This window comes from Aphis gossypii, chromosome 3, assembly GCF_020184175.1.
Source record: "Aphis gossypii isolate Hap1 chromosome 3, ASM2018417v2, whole genome shotgun sequence".
Classification (NCBI taxonomy): Eukaryota; Metazoa; Arthropoda; class Insecta; order Hemiptera; family Aphididae; genus Aphis; species Aphis gossypii.
This window is the reverse complement of record NC_065532.1, coordinates 20,646,800-20,667,636: the sequence shown is the minus strand read 5'-3', so window position 1 is coordinate 20,667,636 and position 20,837 is coordinate 20,646,800. Positions and strand designations below refer to the sequence as shown.

The window sequence follows — 20,837 nt, the reverse complement described above, 5'->3', positions numbered from 1 at the left end:
AAATCACTCAAATGACTGTATCAAAAATATTAATAGCTTACATTTAACGGAGTTTAAGACAAAATAAATTCACTGGTATAACTGAATTTATCATGGGAAGTGCCATCTAGAATCAGCTAATACAATTAATTTAACAGTTAAAATACTTATAATGCTTAGACTAGTTTTAATAAAATAATCACTTTTTGCAAGTATTTTTATTTTAATTTAAATGTATTGTACAATTTTTAAAATTAAATCTATTTTATTACTCTAATTAGATAATTATTTATTTTTTGGTAGTTTCAGTACCATACACATGTATACTATTTAAAATAATACTTGATTTTATTTTTTTATTAATTTCCATTTGAAGTAAAATGTTTATTTATTAACTTAACCAGTGTTATCAACTTTCCATGGTCCTAGGTTCAACTCTATTGATTTGCAGTCGTACATGTCTAAAACCCTTAAATCAAAATTTAAAAAAATTATCTGAAAGTACTAAACAATTTACAATATTATAAATTTGTAAATAACAGCACTTAAGTAATAATTTAGTATACATATTATTAGTATTTTATAAAATCAATGAAATTTTAAAAAATATAATCAATTGGCATATAACATACTCCAATGGTTTGAAAATATCAACTGGTAATTGATCAATGTTTGTCGTTAAACAAAATAATTGACTAAGATCGAGACTCCATAAGACATCAAGTTGTTCTAATATTACAAATTCAAACAAATACCATCATTATAGAACCATAGTAGAAAATTTGGAACACTAATTATCACATATAGGTACCTTCAGTAAAACTTCCAGGTTGATCTGGTACATCGAAAAAAAAGCGATCCCCATTCCTTGAACGAAAAAATGAATCAGCGATTATGCATCTTGCTGTTTCACCAACCATTCCACCTTCAACATTTTTTTCAAGCAAAGCTCCGACTATGAAGTCTATATCGAAGACACTGTCATAAAATAATTGCAACCGTCCAATGTCCTAAATATAATCAATGGGTAGTAAACATTAAGAACGTATTCAAATAGATATATTACACATATTATACATATTTTAATAATTAAAACTATATTTTTAATTAAAAGCTGTAGTAAGAATAGTGACCAGGGAAACATTTAGGTCAGACAATACAAATAACTGCCACAGATGACAAATTTTTGAGTGGTTGAAATTTTTTTTTTTTTAATATTTTCATTGTATTTATTGTAAATTATGAAAACTTTTGAAATTGAAATTGTTTTACAATATTAATATTATGCTGTTTTACATCTAAATGTTTAATATACTTATGACGATAATATGTATTTATATTATATCAGAAAACTGCAGGAATAATTATTTACGATTTAATTTCAAGGTTCAACAATCAATAAACATGAGAGTTATTTATAAAAATACGTAGTACCTAAACAAAGTTGAGCATTTTTAAAACATATTCAAATAAAAAAAAATGAAATAAAAGACATTCAATTCTCATTTTTATACAATAACCATTAAATATATATGTACAAGTGGAGAGAATCACAAATTATTTTTTTTCCGAGGTATAAAATGTTAAAATATGATACTGCTGATAAGTAGGAGCTTTGTTATATAATAATACTAACTAAAATGGAAACTATTAACTATACATTGCAAAGTCAATTTTTATTTTTATTTTTTTAATAAAAAATTTTTATGTACAATTTTAACATTTCAATGAAACGTTAATATAATAGTACAGAGTATACAATTTTAACTTTTAAGCTGTGATCCGCGCCACCGAGGATTAACGGCGGTGACGGTGGTTCCGACCATAAGTAATTGGTTAAAAAAATTACAAGAAATTGGATGACGTTTCTCTTGTAATCAAACTATAAAATACAAGACCATTCGAAAGAATATTGGAAATAGGGTCCTAGTATCTAAAAATTTTAAGAAACACTGATATAAACTATAAAACATAAATATTTCACAATGCGCATACGGCAAGGTAAACGGACAGTTTGTACTATCTATTGTTTGAGTTGCATATCGCGGGCACTTTGTACGGTGAAAATAAATTGGTAGAAATCGATCGCGGACACTTTGTACGGTGATAATAACTTGGTAAAATTCGATCGTGGACGTTTTGTACGGTATAAATTAACCGGGAAATATATTTTAAAAGACGAAATAACATTAAATTGCTCAAAACTTTAGATTGAAAATCATGATCGCGATCATACGCAAACATATTATTATAGGTAATAATAATAAACAAATACAACTTCATTTTTAAATTTATTTTACTTAAAAATATTTAATAGCTTAAAAAATCTTACAAAATCATCATAGAATATACCAACTAAATCATTAAATGATGTAATATTTTTAAAACCGCAAATTTCTCTGAATTTATAATATGGAGGTATACCAGAATCACGACCTCTTTGAACATCTATACTGGCTAAGTCTTGGTCTGCAGCACCCTTTACCCAACCATGAAACAAACGGCTTGTTATCTAACGTATAATTTAATAATTTATGTTAATTAAACAAATAAAAATATTTCAATATGTTATTATAAAACGAAATTACCAAAGGATTATAATTTGGTAATGGACTACGACCCTGATTGTAGCACATACCCCTCAGTAACTCTTCAAGCTTATTTATAGGTACTATTTGATCAGCTATTCCCATGAACTCGTTAAGTTTGTATATTTCTGTGACATCATAGTTCTGATCTAAAAAACTAAATCGGCCACATAATTAATATAAAATAAGTTATTTAATTATAGGCACATCAACAAATTACTAATAAAACATAGGTGCAACGTTGTGTGGAATTCGAAAAGCAGCTGCTGAAAATTCAACAGCCAATTGAGGCATAATTGTTGGATCATACACAGTCTTATTATCTTTAGAAAGAGATAATCCAACGCTATCGCAATAGTCTTTACCTATTAACATAACCAATATTATTTAATTATTCATATTAAATTTAAATTAACACATATTTCATATTTTTAATTATTTATTTTAAATCTTATAATATTCTTACTAATTTAATGTATATATATATATATATATATGTATATAAAGGTGACTCTAATGTACCTACCAAGTAAAATAGGCAAGTAATCTCGGTAAACTATAATCTCCTCAAATGCTATTACGATCCTTCGACCTTCATGATACAGAGTTTCATCTATCCAATGTGGATTTAATTCGATTAACAAATCTGTTATTAAATTATGAAACCTAAGAAACGTCTCTTCGTATAATATGAGACCAAAATGCTGATTATTTCTAACATCGCCTATAAAACAATATCTTAAAATATTATAATGATTTATATTTTTAATTTGTACAGTACCTCGATTGAAACAATAATTCACATTATTTCGACCACCACAAAGTTTTGATCCGTTTCTTTGTACTTGAATACCAAATTTTTGTCCATTAATTTCCTCTGTTTTTAATTTTCCACCTTGAAAAGATCGAAGAGAGGCTGCTTTTTTGGGGGTTGGTCCATACAATTGAGATGCGTCTATAAACGCGGTTTGTTGATTAAACTGAAAAATTATATAACTTAATAGCTTTTTAGAATTATTAGTGTTTGTATTTTCTATATGATATAAAAAATTATAATACTATGAGTACATAATAATAATATTTAGTATTTATACTGGTATTCAAGGCTTGGTAAGTCTGTTTAAATCACTAAGTTAATATAAAAAAAAAAATTGTTAAGTTAAAAACTAACTTCTGTATTTTTATAAATTTTCTAAGTCAAAAATTAACAAAACTCAAATTAATTAAATTAATAGATACCATTTGATTTTTAAATCGAAAAGAATATAAATAGCATGTTTAAAAGCATACCTACCAACAAAATAAGTGAATATCCACATGATTAAATAATTTAAAGTTTCTATATATAACTCTAAAAACTTTCAAGATCTTTTAAAAATAGTTTAATGTATATACCAATTATTAAATCTTCTTATAAACATTTAGTTCAAATTTCAAGATTCTACGATAATTTGTTTTTAAATTATGACAAAATCAAATTTGTCAAAAATTGGTTTGCGTAAAAAATTTCTATTTCCGCTATTTTCTCTAATTTTATTTATATTTATTTTTTTTAATTTTCCCCAATTACTTGAAAAATAACTCAGAATATTCTACTTTTTACTACTCATAATACCAACTAGATTCACTATTCTGTCAAAAAAAATACTAAAATTTAAGATCAAAACATTATTTCTGCTCAAAAAGTGATGACAGACAAAAAACCATTTTTTTTAAATAACATAATTATAAAATCAACACATTGATCGCTTAATTAAGAATCTAAAAAAACAAAGTCTTAAAAATGAATAATAACGTTTTTTTTCTATTTATCTTTAATAACTATTTTATAACATATTATGGTTTAAATTTAAATTTAGTAGAACTTCATACTACTTAACATTAATAAATAAATAATTATTGAACAAATTTCATTAGATTCGTACTTAAAAATACGTATATTTTTAATATACTCGTACTTTAATTTAATACGACATTATTGATATATTCTAATATTTGAAAACATGTAATTGTTTAGGAACCACATATACATATTTTATAATCTAACTTTGGAAACAACAAGTACTAAACCCTTTTTATTTACAATAAAATGTAGATTACGTTGTGAAGTAATATTTAAAACTTTAAACTATATACGATAATATAAATCAGAACTCACAGGTATTTGAGGAAAAATTGGACAGTTAAAATCAATAGCAGCTGTCATTGCTCGTTTAAATGGAAGACATGTCTTGTTGATAATAGAATACGAAGGATCATTTGCTTCTACCTTAATCACTGCTTGGCAAGAAAGTGGAATATTTTTCTGACCCTGAACTTCACAGCAATCATTTGGGGGAACTAAAAAAAATAATAATTAAGATAAATTATCATTATTATTAGTATGTATAATACAATTTAATTTATTTTTTACCACCAACAAGCTAACTACCTAGATTAAATTTACTTAAACGAAGTACTTACTGGAAGGTCTCTTTATTCTAGTAATTCATGTAACGTATGTAATTTTATTAATTTTAAAAATTTTGTCTAAGCATTCTAATAAATGATTAGTGATGATTATGATGGTGAAAATAGAAATATATTATATTCATTTAAAAAGATGAAAAAGTGTGTTATCCACGTATATAAGAAATCACTAGTAATTCGTGGAAATGGGTGTGTTAAATTCGAATTCAAATAATACATCATTTTATAAAAAAAAAATTATTTTCATCGACAGACAAAGATCAACAACCTATTTAACTGAGTATGTTAATTAATGATATGTTTTTGATATTTCTATTAAAGTAACTATTTTACTATAAGTAATACGATAGATTTATTTAATTTTTGCTGTTGTTATATAATAAATATTTGTTTGTTGTATTAAGTATTATAATACATACAAATATTTATACCATGTTATATTATTTTTATTAACTTTTAAACTAATACCAATTAACTTACGGTAAAATTTAAAACAGTGTGAATAAAATATATACACAGAGACTATTGATTTAAAATTTGCAACAAAATGTATATTAGAAGCGATTATTTTAACTATTCCGGAATAAGTGAGTTCATACCTCAAATACCAATAATACCCACAGATTTTATGGTTATAACTTATAACTATTTATAAGGACCAAAGCTAAACTTTTAAGGTCATTGGAATTGATTTAAACGAGCCAAGCTTTTCTCGTGATCATTTGTGTATGACTTTCTCTAGGTCTAAAGTATATTATAATTGTTATATCACCATCCTCACTTGTAAAACTAAAAATATTATTTACCCGGAAATTTAGTAACTAACAATAATTTAAATACCTACTAATTAATAAGGTATAGAAAAATCAAAGAGTATCTACACTACATGCAAATACATGTATATGTATTGTTATAGCAATCGGTTGCTATAAACAATCGCTGTCTCGACTGGTAACACTCTCGGTGTCGCACAAATTAACAAAATGACCCCCAGTCATAAGACATACATTTGACATGTCAATATGTAATCCCTTTAGATGGGATTGCTATTCTAATTATAATATTTAAAGAAATGCCTAGTATAGTTAAGTCTAAAATATAAATATATTATTTATGTTACGGACCACGTGACTTATTTTAATAAACGTAAACTATACTTGAAACACCACGACGTATTCATTTCATACGTTGATGCATATATCGACCTAGTCGGGACGCAAAATTAACAACAATTTTATTTTTATAGCCATGGCCCATGTTTTTTTTTTTTTTTTGTAAGATAACTATTTATAAAAGTACAAGAAAAAAGAGAAAATTCTCACTTATTTTATTTCATAATTCGAAATAATACGAGGGGCATCCAAAAATTAAGTTATATAACTATAAATTAATTGATAATTACGCATGGATGCCCACTGGTGTGGAGCAAGATGGGCCACTTTCCTCCTCTAGAAAAATAAACTTAACTTATAATTTAATAAATTTTGCTATGATAGTATTACCAAATAACTTAGGTATCATAAAATAAATTATTTTTAATTATAGATGTTACAACAAAATGAATAAAAAGAAAAAATGTGCAATTCTCATTTACCGATGCCGAATAATACATTTGATTGTATTATTTTATTTTCTATTTTTTTCTGTACTTATTAAAAAATGCATTTTAATTAAATTTTATGTGCTGGTTAAAAAATTATTAATCATGGCATATTTATATTTATATGTTGAAATAATATTACTTTTATATTTAGCTTGAATTTTTTTATTTTTCCCACCCCATTTAAAATGTTACTTATAGGCACTCCACGTATTAATATGAAATATTAATCATTACATCCTATTGTAAGTTAAAATAATTGTTTTTCAATATTTAAGTTATTTAATTTTTTCTTGTATACATGGATCGGTGCATACTACTTGCGTCCGAAATTATTATCAGTAGGTTAGTTGCGTCCCATCAAAAAAGGTTCAAAAAGGGTCATAGCTTATTTGCGTCCAACAGTATCTTTTTACACAACCTAGTTGCGTCCCTGTTTTTAATAGCATATGTTAAATATTACAGACTATTATAAATCAGAATATTTTATTAATTACATATGATTCTATTTATATATATTCTACTAATGTAGGTACATTTTATTATATCGCATTATTATATGTCTATATCGCATTACATTATCACATCACGTTTAAATAAATAAAATTATACAAAATTATGTAAATAAACATATTAAAAAAATTATGCATAATTAAAAAATATAAAAATAATAGTTATTAATTTATAATAATAAAATCGTCAAAATAAAAAGAATTAATTAAAACAAGTATTGTACATAAAGCTCAAAAATATTGAATACAAGAATACAAAAATGATTGAAACATAAAAATCTAAAAATAATAATATAGGTAGGTATATAATTAATTTTTATTAATAAAATCGTCAAAATCGTCAAAATGAACTACAAAACAAAAAGAGTTAACTAAAAAATGTAGTACGAAAATTATTGAAATATAAAAATCATTAATTACTTAATTAAAATAATGTCGGCTGAAATTTTAGTGAAACGTTTTTTAAATATATAAAAGCGGAATTTGTTTTTTGTTTGAATTTTTTTATTTCTTCATTTAAATAGTCAATTTTTTGGTATTTTTTTGTTCTATAATCTTTTTTGGGTGTATTTATGCTATTCATTAACACATAAGTATTAATTTGAAATGATTTTAAAACATTTATAAATTGATGTATATTTGGGTGGCTTGAGTAAAAAGACGAATTGAATTTAGAATGAAATGCTTCACATGCGTTCGTTGTTCGTTGAACACTAGACGAACATTGAGCCCACATACTTGGAGGAAATTGAGCATTTTCAGATATATAATTGTCTAATATGTAGTCAGTAAATTCTAAACATTTTGCCGGAATGATTGGAATGATTTCATAGGCAAATACGTTACTTACCATTTCTGGAGGTAAAAATGGCAGTCCAAAACAAATTCTAAGAAATAAACCTATTTCTGATTTATTCTTATATTCATTGGCCAATCCAAGATTTTGTATTTTTCGCCACCTACAACGTTTAGGACTTGTTTTAAAATTAAACCATTAATTATACCAAATATTATACGGAAGTTAATTTATACATACCACGATTGTCCCAGATGGAAACGACAACCTTTTATTTCCGCTTCTGTCCACACAGTACACACAGCTTTATGAATTGCAATTTCAAAATCAACGAACACAGTATCAGGAGCAAAGGTAGCATTATATTTTGAGCACGATTCATTCAAATACGTAAACGCTTTTTCGTACGTTTTACTTTCTTTGTTAGGCAGTAAAAAAAATGCCAATGGAATGTAATAATCATTTATCAGACCATGTATTGTAAACATTTGTAGAAAAAATTTTGGGCAATATTGAAAAGTCCCATCGACATATATTGTTTTAAGGTTACTTAGAAATCTTAAATTTTTTTCACATGAAAATAATATAATATTTGTTTGCTTATCGTTTACCATAACAAAATTTTCTTTTTCAGCTGTAAATATTTGGTTTTGTTGTAACATGTTATGTACCTCTTCAGAATTTGTCGGAATTTTTGGCAAAATAGTTCTCCGAGCATTGTATATATTTTTACGTACTAGGTTAATATCTCCGGCAGTAGAAGTAATGCATCCGCCACTAAGTTCAGTACAAATAAGTTTTGATGGTTTTATTGATATATCTGTAATAGCTTTTCGCTTTAGTCCGTTGCTTAATTGTTGTCGTTTAAGGTGTGCTGGTTCATTTGAATCGTGATTATGCGATGTTGGTTCAGAAATCATATTTTTTAGATCATCGAGCTTTAAAAAACTTTTGCAATTTTTATTTGTGCACTTCCACCGTTGTACTTCATTTTTAAGCATTTTATGGTAACTGAACTTATAGTTATGAATTATAAAAAATTCTTTTGTCGCGCATAATTTTGAGCTAAACATTTTTTCCATTTTTAATCGAACACTTAACGAACACTGTATAACATGTACTGAGAAAAGTATAGCACTGTGTAAAATACTTTGTGTTAAACTGATCAATCGTTATCTATAATATATATGTATCAAATTAGATATCAGGTGTTGGTTTTTCGAAGCATTCAGTGTTATAAATATGGCTCGGAAATTGTTTGGTGACAACCGGACATCGCCATGGTGTGTATTCAATTTTATCACACTTACACTAACACGCTAAATATTATCTCTTGTATAAAGTGTGAAAACGCAAGTGTGAAAACGCTGAAAATATTATTAATTATTATTAGGGCTGAGATTTCAATGCCCTAAAAAATCTTAAAAAATGCCCTTAAAAAAATGCAAAAATGACTTAAAAACCTTAAAAATTGCAATATAAAAATGCATTTATATTTATTATAGCTTAATAAAAAAATTTAAAAAAAATTGTATAATTAATTTTTTGTTATTGTACGTTGTTATTTGTTTTGTTTTGTTGTATTTCTGTTTTCTTAATCATTCATTATAAAATAATAATTAAAAAAAAAAAAAATATTTAATATTTTAACTTGTTTTTGATAGTACGTATTAGCCAATAGGTATATAACGGCGATAATTTAAATGGAAAGTCCTAGCTGTGATAAAATTGTTATCGACGATAATCGATTGTCGTGCTATATTATTTATAAATCGTACCATGACGCGTCGGCAGTTTGCCGAAAATATCTTGTTAATCGCAAAAATTTTCGTTCATTTTATGAACAAATTGTGAAAAATGCTCTAAAAACAAAGAAAATGCCCTAAAATCTCCAAAAAAAGTCTTAAAAATGCATTTAAGGTTAATTTCGACCAAAAATGCAAAAAAATGCAAAATAAAAATTACTTTAAATTAATCAGCATCGCCCAAAACACATTTTATACTTACAATATAACGTTTTGAAACACTAGAAAAAAAGATGCATTTGCATTAAAATCCCAGTCCTAATTATTATGTTATTTATTTTGGACGCAACTCGGTTACGACTATTATAGCAGGTAGGAAGAATAACATAGTCGAGTAGCGTCCCAAAAACGGGACGCAAGTTACCAGTCAAATTTACTACCTGAAAAATATACCTTTTTCTTGGACGCAAGTAACATGCAGCCACATGGATACCTCTCACATTAAAACAGTTTTAATTTTTTTAGTATTTACCCGCAAAATTAGATGGCATTAAAGTAATGTCATGTGCAAGGTATTGGCCGAATTGATTAACTTGATAATTGTTTATGTCTGGAATATCCCATGAAGGTGTTTGCATCCAAAAAATCCCCACCTGTAATGTTCGAGCGCTAGGCAGTGGCTTGCCATCTCTAAATTGTACTCGCATAGAAAAGTTACCTATTTTAACATAATTTTAATGTATTATTTTGTCAATAGTAAATAAATTTATATATTATTAATTATTGATATATCGATAGAATAAATTGGTACTTTTGCTAAATTAATTAATAAAACGAAATTAATACTCTTATTATTATTATTATTATTATGCACTATTTATTGTACTTAACTTAAAGAACTGTAGAATTTATCAACAATACATAATGTAATAATATACTTGTACTTAATACTTTATTATATCATCAAGTTATTATCAATTAAGTAGGTAGGTACAAATATTAAAAAAAGAAATAATATATTAATTTTTAAGCTATAAAAATATTAACCACTTACCATCCGCATAATAAGCTTTATCCAGTCTGATGTAAGGAGAAAAAGATGAACCCCATAAGGGATTTTGTAAGTTATTGCACGTACCATCCATGGATCTATATTTAGCAGAACTATAGCAAGTAAACTGCTTGGAAACGCATTTTTCATAAAATGTGTTGTCAATTACCACTTTTCTTGTTTTAATTAAATTTACTTCGTCGAAACTATCAGCCTAAAAATTAAAAAGTTGATTATGTGGACAATGCAATAATGTATAATATTGAAAAAAATGTTTTTTGTATTAAATAACAAGTTTTTAAATCTGAGTTCTTATTTTTCCCAAAGATGCTTATATATTTTATATTTTTAGACCAAATAATACATATACCTAAAGGTTCTTTCTCGATTTAGTTACATATCTACGATATTAAAAAGAATGTATGCTTTTTATATTTAAAAAATTAGAAAAATATACTGTCGAATCATCAATATATATTATTCTACATTTTAAAATATCATTGTGATTCTATGTGATATTCATTTAAACTAACCCATGTAAAATTATAAATACAAATTTTTTATTTGTACTGATTGATTAATTGGTTAAGAAATTTTTTTGATTTATTTTATCCTTGTAAATTTGTAAATGAAATAGTTTTAGATAAAAAAAAAATTAAATAAATATGATACAATATATTTTGTTAATGATAATTATTTATAATATTTTTGAATTACAACAAAATCACTAAAATTATTCTTTTTCATTTAAATATCTAATATTGTCAAAATTTAAACTTCAAATTTTCATAAAAAAAAAAATTGAATTTAAATATTATTTTTAGTTTTATAATAAACTACTTATAAGAAACGTTTTTTTAAAGTTCAAGTTTTTCAACCTTTTTTATATCGATATACATAAAAAAAATGACTAAAAAAAGGTGCAGGGCTGGTAGGTATCTTCTTTCTGCTGTACAGCAATAAGTTTCGAGATTTTATTAGTTTATTATAATATACAAAAAACGATTCTGAGCAAAGACTGACAGCAAGTAGGTACTAGTTATAAGTTATATTGTATGTTTTATGATATTGTGTTATTTTGATATTGATATTAAAGCAATTTATTTTACAATTAGTAATACAGTTGGTTAATTTAATTGTTGCTATTATTTTAATATTAATACTCAATTATTATACAAATACTAAATGTATAGGTACCACATTATATTATTTGTATTAACTTTGAGTCTATATTATATTACCGTGGGCTTATCGTAATACCGTAAGAGACACAAGTCAATAATATGATCTTGATATGAATACCTAGGTAATATCTTAAAATCAATTTTTTTTTTCTGAAAACGGAATCACTTTGATCAAACATTGGTTTTACGCAATTTCTATTTTTTGTTTAGTATTCTCGATTATTTATAAAAGTACTAGAAATGGTTAATTTTTGATACCCCGAAGTATCAACTAGAAGTTAAAACCAATTTGATACTAAAAACCGTCTCCAAAGATGAAAATTTAAACATTTTTAATGCACCGAAGGTGTATGACAGACACTAAAATAAAACAAAAACGTCATTAAAAATTAATAGGTACATTCATCATATTAACATTAAAAAAAGAGGTGAGATCGGAAAACAAATAAACATAACTGTAAAGTAGCTCTGTCCCCCTACGTGCTCTATCAATTAAAGCATTGGATACGTAATTATACCAATTTACACAGTTGAATATTTAATGTTTAATGTAATAAAACAACGTATTGCGTGTACCTGGGTATCAGTTAGTAATGTTACTAAACTCTCGTTCCTGTGCTAATGAATAACCTTTGATTATTAAATAGGTATAGACTATAGATATTATAAGATGAGTAAAATGATGATAAAGGTACATTATATGAATTAATTTATCAGACCTGATAATATATCGTTCACTGTTTCACGGAGGACATAAAAAAAGAGTAATATCAATAATAATTTGTATTTCCCTTTACGTTGACTGCACTTCCACGTAATTTTCGTTTCATCGTCATCATTAGATTTTAAAATACTTACATTATTGCCATATTTTGGCCATGTGAATTAACGTTGCAATTTACTAACAAATTATTCGAACGGAATAGTAGTTCCTACCATTAAATATTTTTGTATTACAACATAATAACTGAAATCGTTATTTTTAAACTAAAATTTATATTACTAAAATTAATACATCAATCGTCTATATTCGTACATAAGAATTGCGCTTATACCTATACATAATATAATATATCATATTAATATATACACATTAGACGTTTTAAGAAAACTGTGAAACCAACATATAAGAACCTTGAACTAATTTTTCAAACATTAGCTATTGAAGTTAAAACTTAAAACGTTCATCAAAATTTGAAATTCGAACGCTTAGAAAAATTGTAATGTAACTACTTTCAAAATTTTTAATTATCAAAAGAACAACTTTTAAGAAAACTTGTATTAAATTCTGTGGCGTCATTTGTAAGAGGGGGAATTTCAAGGTGTACATTTGCACTAATTTTGTTTTACAACACCTTCTTTGGCCTGCTAACAATAAATATAAACACCGATATAACTATAAGTATGTTTTATTTCAAAAAATAAATAAGTATCAACCTATAATTCGGAATCTTCAAATGAAAAGATTTTTTTCTAAAGAGAATCAAGTTTTATATTAAGTCAACTATGGAAGATGAGCCCTTAAGTAACTTATCGATGATAAGTGTAGAAAAAGAAAAGGCCAATAAAATTAACCTAAACGATGCCGACTTTTTCAAAGTTTAAAAATCAAAGATATCCATTAATATTTATATAAGTACTAAATGTAAATTGTTTTATTAAATTTAATATATATTTATTTATATATTTATTAAATTGAATTTAAGTTGTTAAATTAAAATAGCAAGTAGAAAAATCTAAAAAAATTAATTAAGCGGACTGTATATTGTGCCATTATGACCAAGGGTATCCATAAAATAAATTTTGGATTATATTAAGCTAGTTGTATTATATATTTAGAGTAGCTAGAGAAAAAGTATATAAGTTATACATTAAGTTTTTTATATCCATAAATTTACCTATTTACGAAGTGTAAATACCACTGATAACCACAAAATAAATATAAATTCATTAAAAGTACTCATATTTAGATAAAAATAGTAACAGTTATGATATTTTCATACTAATACGTACAAGTGACTTATTACATAAATTATACACATATTCTACAGCTTTTGCCTCAACTTTATCCCTCCAACCTTCAAAAAAAAGTACCTACCTGTGTGGTCTAATAATGATTTGAAATTAGCCTGCAACAATTTGGGCACCAATAATAAAAAATCTAAATTCAAGTATGTATAATTAATTGAAAATTAAAAACAACGAAAAATGTCAACATTTTTAAATGTATTATAATAGCTCATCACTTGACAAAATATTATGAAAATTGTATTGCTCGTAGGAAATTCTAAAAATAAATATTTTGGGAAAACTTCATGTTACATTGATTATTGCCTAATTTTTGAATTACTCATTAAAATAACAAAATCGATTTTGTATGAAACTGGTTTGCTATTCCATAAATATTCCCAGAAGAACTTTTTCCGGTTATTTTTCTTAGCACTGGTAATTTCAAAGTAAAACTCTATTAAAAGATGGTGACTAAAAAAAAATTATAATTCAATATATCAATACATGTTTTGCTTCACTCAAAATCGAATATTTATATTTTATAGTGTATGCTGTATGTGTATAAATTAGTTTTCTAGACGCTATGATTGGTTTTAAATGTATAACTTACTTGAGTCTTTGATAACACAATCAAAAGTATTAGAAAAATTGATTTATTTATGAATTTCATCGTTTTCCAAACCACTGTAAAAAATAATAAAAGGAGATTTTTTAATTATTTTATTTAATTAATTGCCAATTTATAAGATTGTTTTATTTATTTTATACCTAGATAGTATAATATATGATTTGCATCATATATTTATACACGTATTATAAGTATTTAAGTATATTTTATAAATATGTAATCAATTCTTTAGTCTAAAATATTTCAATATTTAATTAACAATAATTTTTTTTTGTGACAAGTTTCTTTTACTAAACATGTTTCTCCTTATAAACTTAAAATTAAAAAAAAAATAAATAATTTTTACATGATATAATCTCATTTTAAAATCATAAGAATTTTTTTATAATAATCATTATTATTATTTAAATATATTTTTTTATTAGCTAGTTACTAGTTACTAGAATTAACTAAATTAAACAAAAAAATTATACAATTTGCAGCCATTAAAATATATAACACAATAAAGATATTTATAAAATGTTATACGAATATAAAATTATGAATATAATGTTGTTAGCTTTCATATTAAAAAATGAAACAATAACGGTATTGTATTATTGTGGGTAAACTGTACAACAGTATAAATAATTATAATTAACCTTTACTTAATAAAGTCGTTAGAAAATACAGGAAGGGCTGTGAACTCAGAAATAATAGAACTAAATAATTTTTCGACATTTGAAAAAAATTAGGGATGGTTTTGGTTAGTGAAAGTAGCTTGAGCATAAAATGGTTTATCGAAAATGGATTAATTAGAAGTTACCTTTAGTTTTGGGAGTAAGAATAACACTTTCTCGTTGAATTTGATTGTTGGAAAATTTAAGTTTCTTTTTAACTAAGCGGCCCGTATAATTGGCTTGTTAATTACCATGGCACTGTTAGAAGAGTCCAATGACATATTACATACGTTAAATCTGTGTTCTTCCTCACATCTGATACATCGCGTGGATCTTGATTACAGTAGCTTTGAGTGCGCCAATAAGACAGGCACTTAAAGCATTAAGGTGGATTTTGGGATGGATATGGTTTTTCGACAACTATTTTGGTGTGTAGGAGAAATTACTCACGTTTTTGATATAAATTGATGTTGGTTTTGGAGAAATTGTATGAGTGTGAGTTTGGATTTTGTTTGGAGTATGCTTTTATTTAAGTCATCTTGTGTAGCAAGAACCTAGATACTTACACCTACCTTACCGATTTGAACTTACGAATTATTTTTTATTTTTTATCCTCTATTTTGAGTGAAAGCTGACGATTTCTTTTGCTTGAACTTAAATTTTTATTTATTTTATACCATAATTATTATTATTGGACGATTGGTCCATCATTATACATAACTGCAGCAGATAATATACAATTGCACATGAAAAGCTGATAACAGAATAAGTGTAATGGCCGAATCATTATGTTGTTGCGATAATCACTGATTTGAATATTCAATAACATAGATTATTTTACAAATACAAATACAAAATATTCTAAACTAATGATACCCACACAGCAAACAAATATATTTAAAATATTTATTAAATATTCCAATTCTAATGGCAATATTTAATAATCGTCTGTTATTCATTTGGTATATAATTTAAAATATATAATAAAATTCAAAAAAATACCAAATAAAATAATTTCATAATTAACTAAATAAATTACACGCATACATCATAGGTACTTACTATTAAAATTATTTATAGACTTAACGATGTAAATTGTTCAATTTAAAATATCTATATTGAAAAAACTTTTCTACGCTAATAAAAAATAACACATTTACACTTCTATAGTTAAAATGTATCCTTCCATACCTATGTATTTATTAAGTACTACACACAGGCAATATTGTAAAAACAAACATAACTTTCAAAGCAAAAAATTATTATGCAACATATTTGAAAATTCTTACTCAATATAAATAATTAGATATCCATATAGACTTTTAGGCATTAAATAAATAAATATTATATCATAAAATATTATTCAACTGTAATAAATTTCAAATATTCGATTGTAAATCAAAAAAAAAAAAACACTTGTGCTTTTAAAATTATTTGCTTATTGAATAATTATTTACATTTAAACATATTTTATGGCCCGTGTTAACATGAAATTAAATTTAATATATTTAAAGTTTTATTATAAAATAATACAAATACAATATCATGTAACAAAATAAAAATTTCAATGTTTAAGCGTTAAGTATAAGGAATAATATCAACCCATCACACTAATTTACTCAATAAATTCAATAATTTCCATAAAATATATAAGTATACCTTGTAATTTTAATATTATATTTAGTAAGCTAAATAAATATAATATTGAAATTCAATTTTAACTATATTGAAAAAAAATATGTTTCTAGATAAATGCCTATAGTTTAAAAAATGTAGACTACTCGTACCTACTGACTTCTCTCCACGGGTAAAATTTCACTAGCGATTATTTACCCCAAGTAAAATCTCGCTAGGCATATTTTACCCCAGTAAAATTTCACAGGTGATATTTTCACAAGTGAATATTTACCCCGGGGTAAAAATCCACTAGATTTAAAAAATTAGGTATTCGATTTAGAAACAATATGTTTAGGTATTTATAATGTGTTTAAATTCTTCCTCTTACATTCATAAAGATTGACACTATACTAACAATTTATGTAGGTAGACAATACATAAATCTGGGCGATTGTAAACTCTCCCGATGGTACACTCTCCCGGGTCTACTCCAGTACTACCTGACAGAAACGTGTAAACTCTCCCGGATTTATTCCTGTACTACCTAACGAAAATATTTAAACTCTCCCGGGTCTAGTAAAAATCATAAAATAAATTTAATATACATTTAAGTTGCGTTTAAAAATAGTCAATCATATATAATAATAATTACAATATAAATTAATGTCTTTAGCTGCTATGAACATGATATTATAGTCAAAATACAATAAAAAATAAAATTTCAAAAAATCCAATATACATTTAAGTTTCTTTTAAAAATATTCAATAATAATAATATAAGTTACAAATACAAAATATACGTAAAAATTTCAAACTCGTAGTGTAGCAATAACATTTAAAACAACTCGGGAGAGCTTACATACTTCCTACAGGTAACTATAAAGTTGACCCGGGAGAGTTTACACATTTACTTCAGGTAAACATAATTTTGACCCGGGAGAGTTTACATTCGGGAGAGTTTACTATTTTTAAAAATCGGGATAGTTTACCATAAAATCGGGAGAGTTTACCACCGCCCAGCTTTAAAAATGTTGTCTTTATTTTTAGAGAATAATATTTTTTTGTATGAACTTCTAAAATATTTAAAAAATCATATCGAATTGAATAAATAACTTGATGACAAGATGACCACCTAATAGAGTAAACTTTTTAAGTGTTGCTCCACCAACTGGTTAGTTAAAATTTTCTCCCATTTTCTACTTATCGCAAAATAAACATATAGTTTTTGTGTAACGTAAAAATATTTTGAATTTCAATTGAGACAATCATAGTATCATTTAATACCAAGTTCAAATTATGAGCATTACAATGAATATACTCTACAAGTGAACAATGAGTTAAGTAAACGGTTGGTATCTAATTATTTTTTAACATGTAAAATATAACCTATAGGTATATAAAAACAATAATAATTTACTAAGTATGTCATTTTATGGTTCATTTTTGTCGATAAGACAAAAATACGAAAATATTTTATAATTTGTTCTTCCAAGAATTATACATATAATTTATTAATATTTATTTTTATTAGCAAATATTATTTATTATTATTGTTGTTAAAATATGCCATATGGTGTTTACTAAATAAATTAATATTATATTGAACAATTATAGATAAAGAAAAAAAGAGAAGAAAAAATTAAATTAAATTTTTAGTTCCCTATTAATCGTAAGTATAATCGTATATTCATTATACTATTATACTCGTAACCCAATACCTTATAATTTTATCATATTTATTATTTGATTATTAACAAGAATAAATAATTGTAACTTGAATTTGATAGAAATTAATTCGTTACCTAAGTTATGGACATGACGTAGGTATGTGTCTTATGGCTTGAGTCATTCTATAAATTTGGGAGATACCGAGAGCGTTACCGTGACGTCATAAACCCACGATGGTGATAATAATAACAATAACAATAATCATTAATCACAATGTACCTACCTTTAATCGTTGGCGGAGACTTAAAATTTGGATTTACGAGGCCCTCGCAGAACGGAATTTATTGAATTCATGCGTACCGAACTAGGATTAGAATTTTATTAAGCAATGATCTCACAATTTCTACTTCACGCAATAATTCAACTAGCATCAATGCTATATTTTACAGAAATATCAAGCATTTTGAAACACGCTGGTACATTTTGTACTTCAGTATCCATCCGTCCTTTATTATACATTACTACTACCTAAATATTTATTATTAGATTTTATTATTCGAAAATATAATATAATATGTAATATTAACTAGGTATATGGTTTCTGTGAAACTCGTTTTTAAATTTTTTACACATGACAAAAAAACACCTAGTACCTAACAAATTACATAAATAAAACCAACATTGATTGATACTAATCCAATAATATCGGCAGGCAGAAATTATTGGTATTTGTAATTTTAGCTCATAACTTCTCATAATTACATTAATAACTTATTGTAGGTAGTGGTAAATTGGTTATAGTAGCCACAATAGACTTATGCACATCCGATACTCTCCCTTGTATCTGCTGTAGTGGAGATTGGTACTTTCATCAATAAAAATCAAATAAGTTAACAAAAATTAAATTTAAACTTAAACTTAAACTTTTTAACTCTTTTGTTACGTACCATGGATCATTTGTAATGATATGCAGACAAATAGATTGAAAGGTTTGAATAGTTTGGATATTTGATTTTTTGGCTGGGTTCCAAAGTATGATGCCGTAGGTCCGTAGTTGGAGACTTATAAATAAGAAGTTTTGAGTGTATTTTGAAAAGAGATGTTGGACCTAAGAAAAGAAAAGATCTAAGTAGGTAATATCTTCTGTTCAACTTTTACGTTTGTCCTTAAGGTGAGGACCCCAAATAAGTTTTCTACCGAGGGTAGGTAACCAGGCGAAAAAGGGAAAAAAAAATTCCAATTGAAAAATAGCGATTTAAAAATATCGAAACTAAATTATAGCGCAAAATAATACATCGAATGTTAAAGAAAAACTCTCATTTTTATAGTAAATAGTTAAAAAAAAACCGTATATTTCACATGCTTATAAATAGCCTTAAAATAAGCGAAATATTTTGAAAATTAAATCATGTACAGAAAATGCCAATCTAAATAACTGGTGAAATTTTCGAGTATCTGCGACTTATAGTTTTTGAATAACATCAAGTATTTAAAATCGTTTGAGGATAAATCATTCATTGCGCAATTTTTTAAAAATTTAAAATTCACACTCACAACATTTTTTCCTATCATGATGCTCGAGTTTTCTTTATAGTTATTCGAAAAAAAAATTATGGAAAATTTTTTTTTGAGTTTTTTAACCTTCCATATAAATACTAAAAATTTTATGAATTTTCAACTACAAAATTACTTAAAAATTTTCGCGATTTTGACATATTACGTGAAAATTTGATTTTTAAACGCTTATAAAAAAAAAATGTTGACCAACAATTTTTTATTCTTTTAACTGCAATAAGAACAACTTATAAGAAACGTATTTAATTTTCAAGATTTTTGGCGATTCAAATTTTTTTTATCGACATGAGAAAAAAATACTTAAAAAATCGAAAATTTCAGTTGTCTAAAAATAGCTCAAAAACATCCGGGATATTTTTAACAATATATAGGTAATACTAAAATAAACATTTGATGAAAATTTAAAGTATTTACAGTTATAAGTTATAACCTTAGATCATATAAATTTATTGCAAGATGTATATTTGTTGGGAAATGACATGATTAAAACGAAAATCAAAGTATACATCGATCAACATTTTTTTCATTGTGTACTATTGACATTAATCTTTTAAGTATAATTTTTACAAACACTTTAAAGAATACCAATAGGAGACTAATATAACACTGGACGAGATTGGGCTATTAGAATAGTCAAAATATAAATTATGAATTATTGAATTATAATCATAAATTATTTATGTTTATCTATGTAGGTATATGGAGAAAAAATTTAAAAAGGAAGAAGTATTTTTAGCATACAAAGGTAATATAGAG

General features: G+C 25.3%; 1 protein-coding gene across 6 annotated transcripts; it reads right to left on the bottom strand.

Moving 5' to 3' along the window:
* Positions 1–174: 174 nt before the first annotated feature.
* Positions 175–19,614, bottom strand: LOC114132064 (peroxidase-like). 6 transcript variants are annotated; one of them, XM_027997446.2, is made up of 14 exons: positions 16,284–16,460; positions 15,813–15,975; positions 14,545–14,618; positions 10,744–10,954; positions 10,222–10,407; positions 4,726–4,907; positions 3,349–3,547; positions 3,094–3,291; positions 2,788–2,932; positions 2,568–2,724; positions 2,312–2,491; positions 791–989; positions 612–708; positions 177–448 (listed from the first exon to the last, which is right to left on the bottom strand). In XM_027997446.2, exons 3-14 carry the CDS (start codon positions 14,602–14,604, stop codon positions 376–378), a joined length of 1,887 nt encoding a protein of 628 aa, XP_027853247.1. In that variant the 5' UTR covers positions 14,605–14,618; positions 15,813–15,975; positions 16,284–16,460; the 3' UTR covers positions 177–375. The 6 variants fall into 6 exon arrangements, with proteins under 6 accessions (XP_050059188.1, XP_027853244.1, XP_027853246.1 ...); XM_050203231.1 differs by lacking the exons at positions 15,813–15,975; positions 16,284–16,460 and adding an exon at positions 19,454–19,614 and having other exon boundaries at positions 175–448; positions 2,336–2,491; XM_027997443.2 differs by lacking the exons at positions 15,813–15,975; positions 16,284–16,460 and adding an exon at positions 19,454–19,561 and having other exon boundaries at positions 175–448.
* Between the last annotated feature and the right edge of the window lie 1,223 nt (positions 19,615–20,837).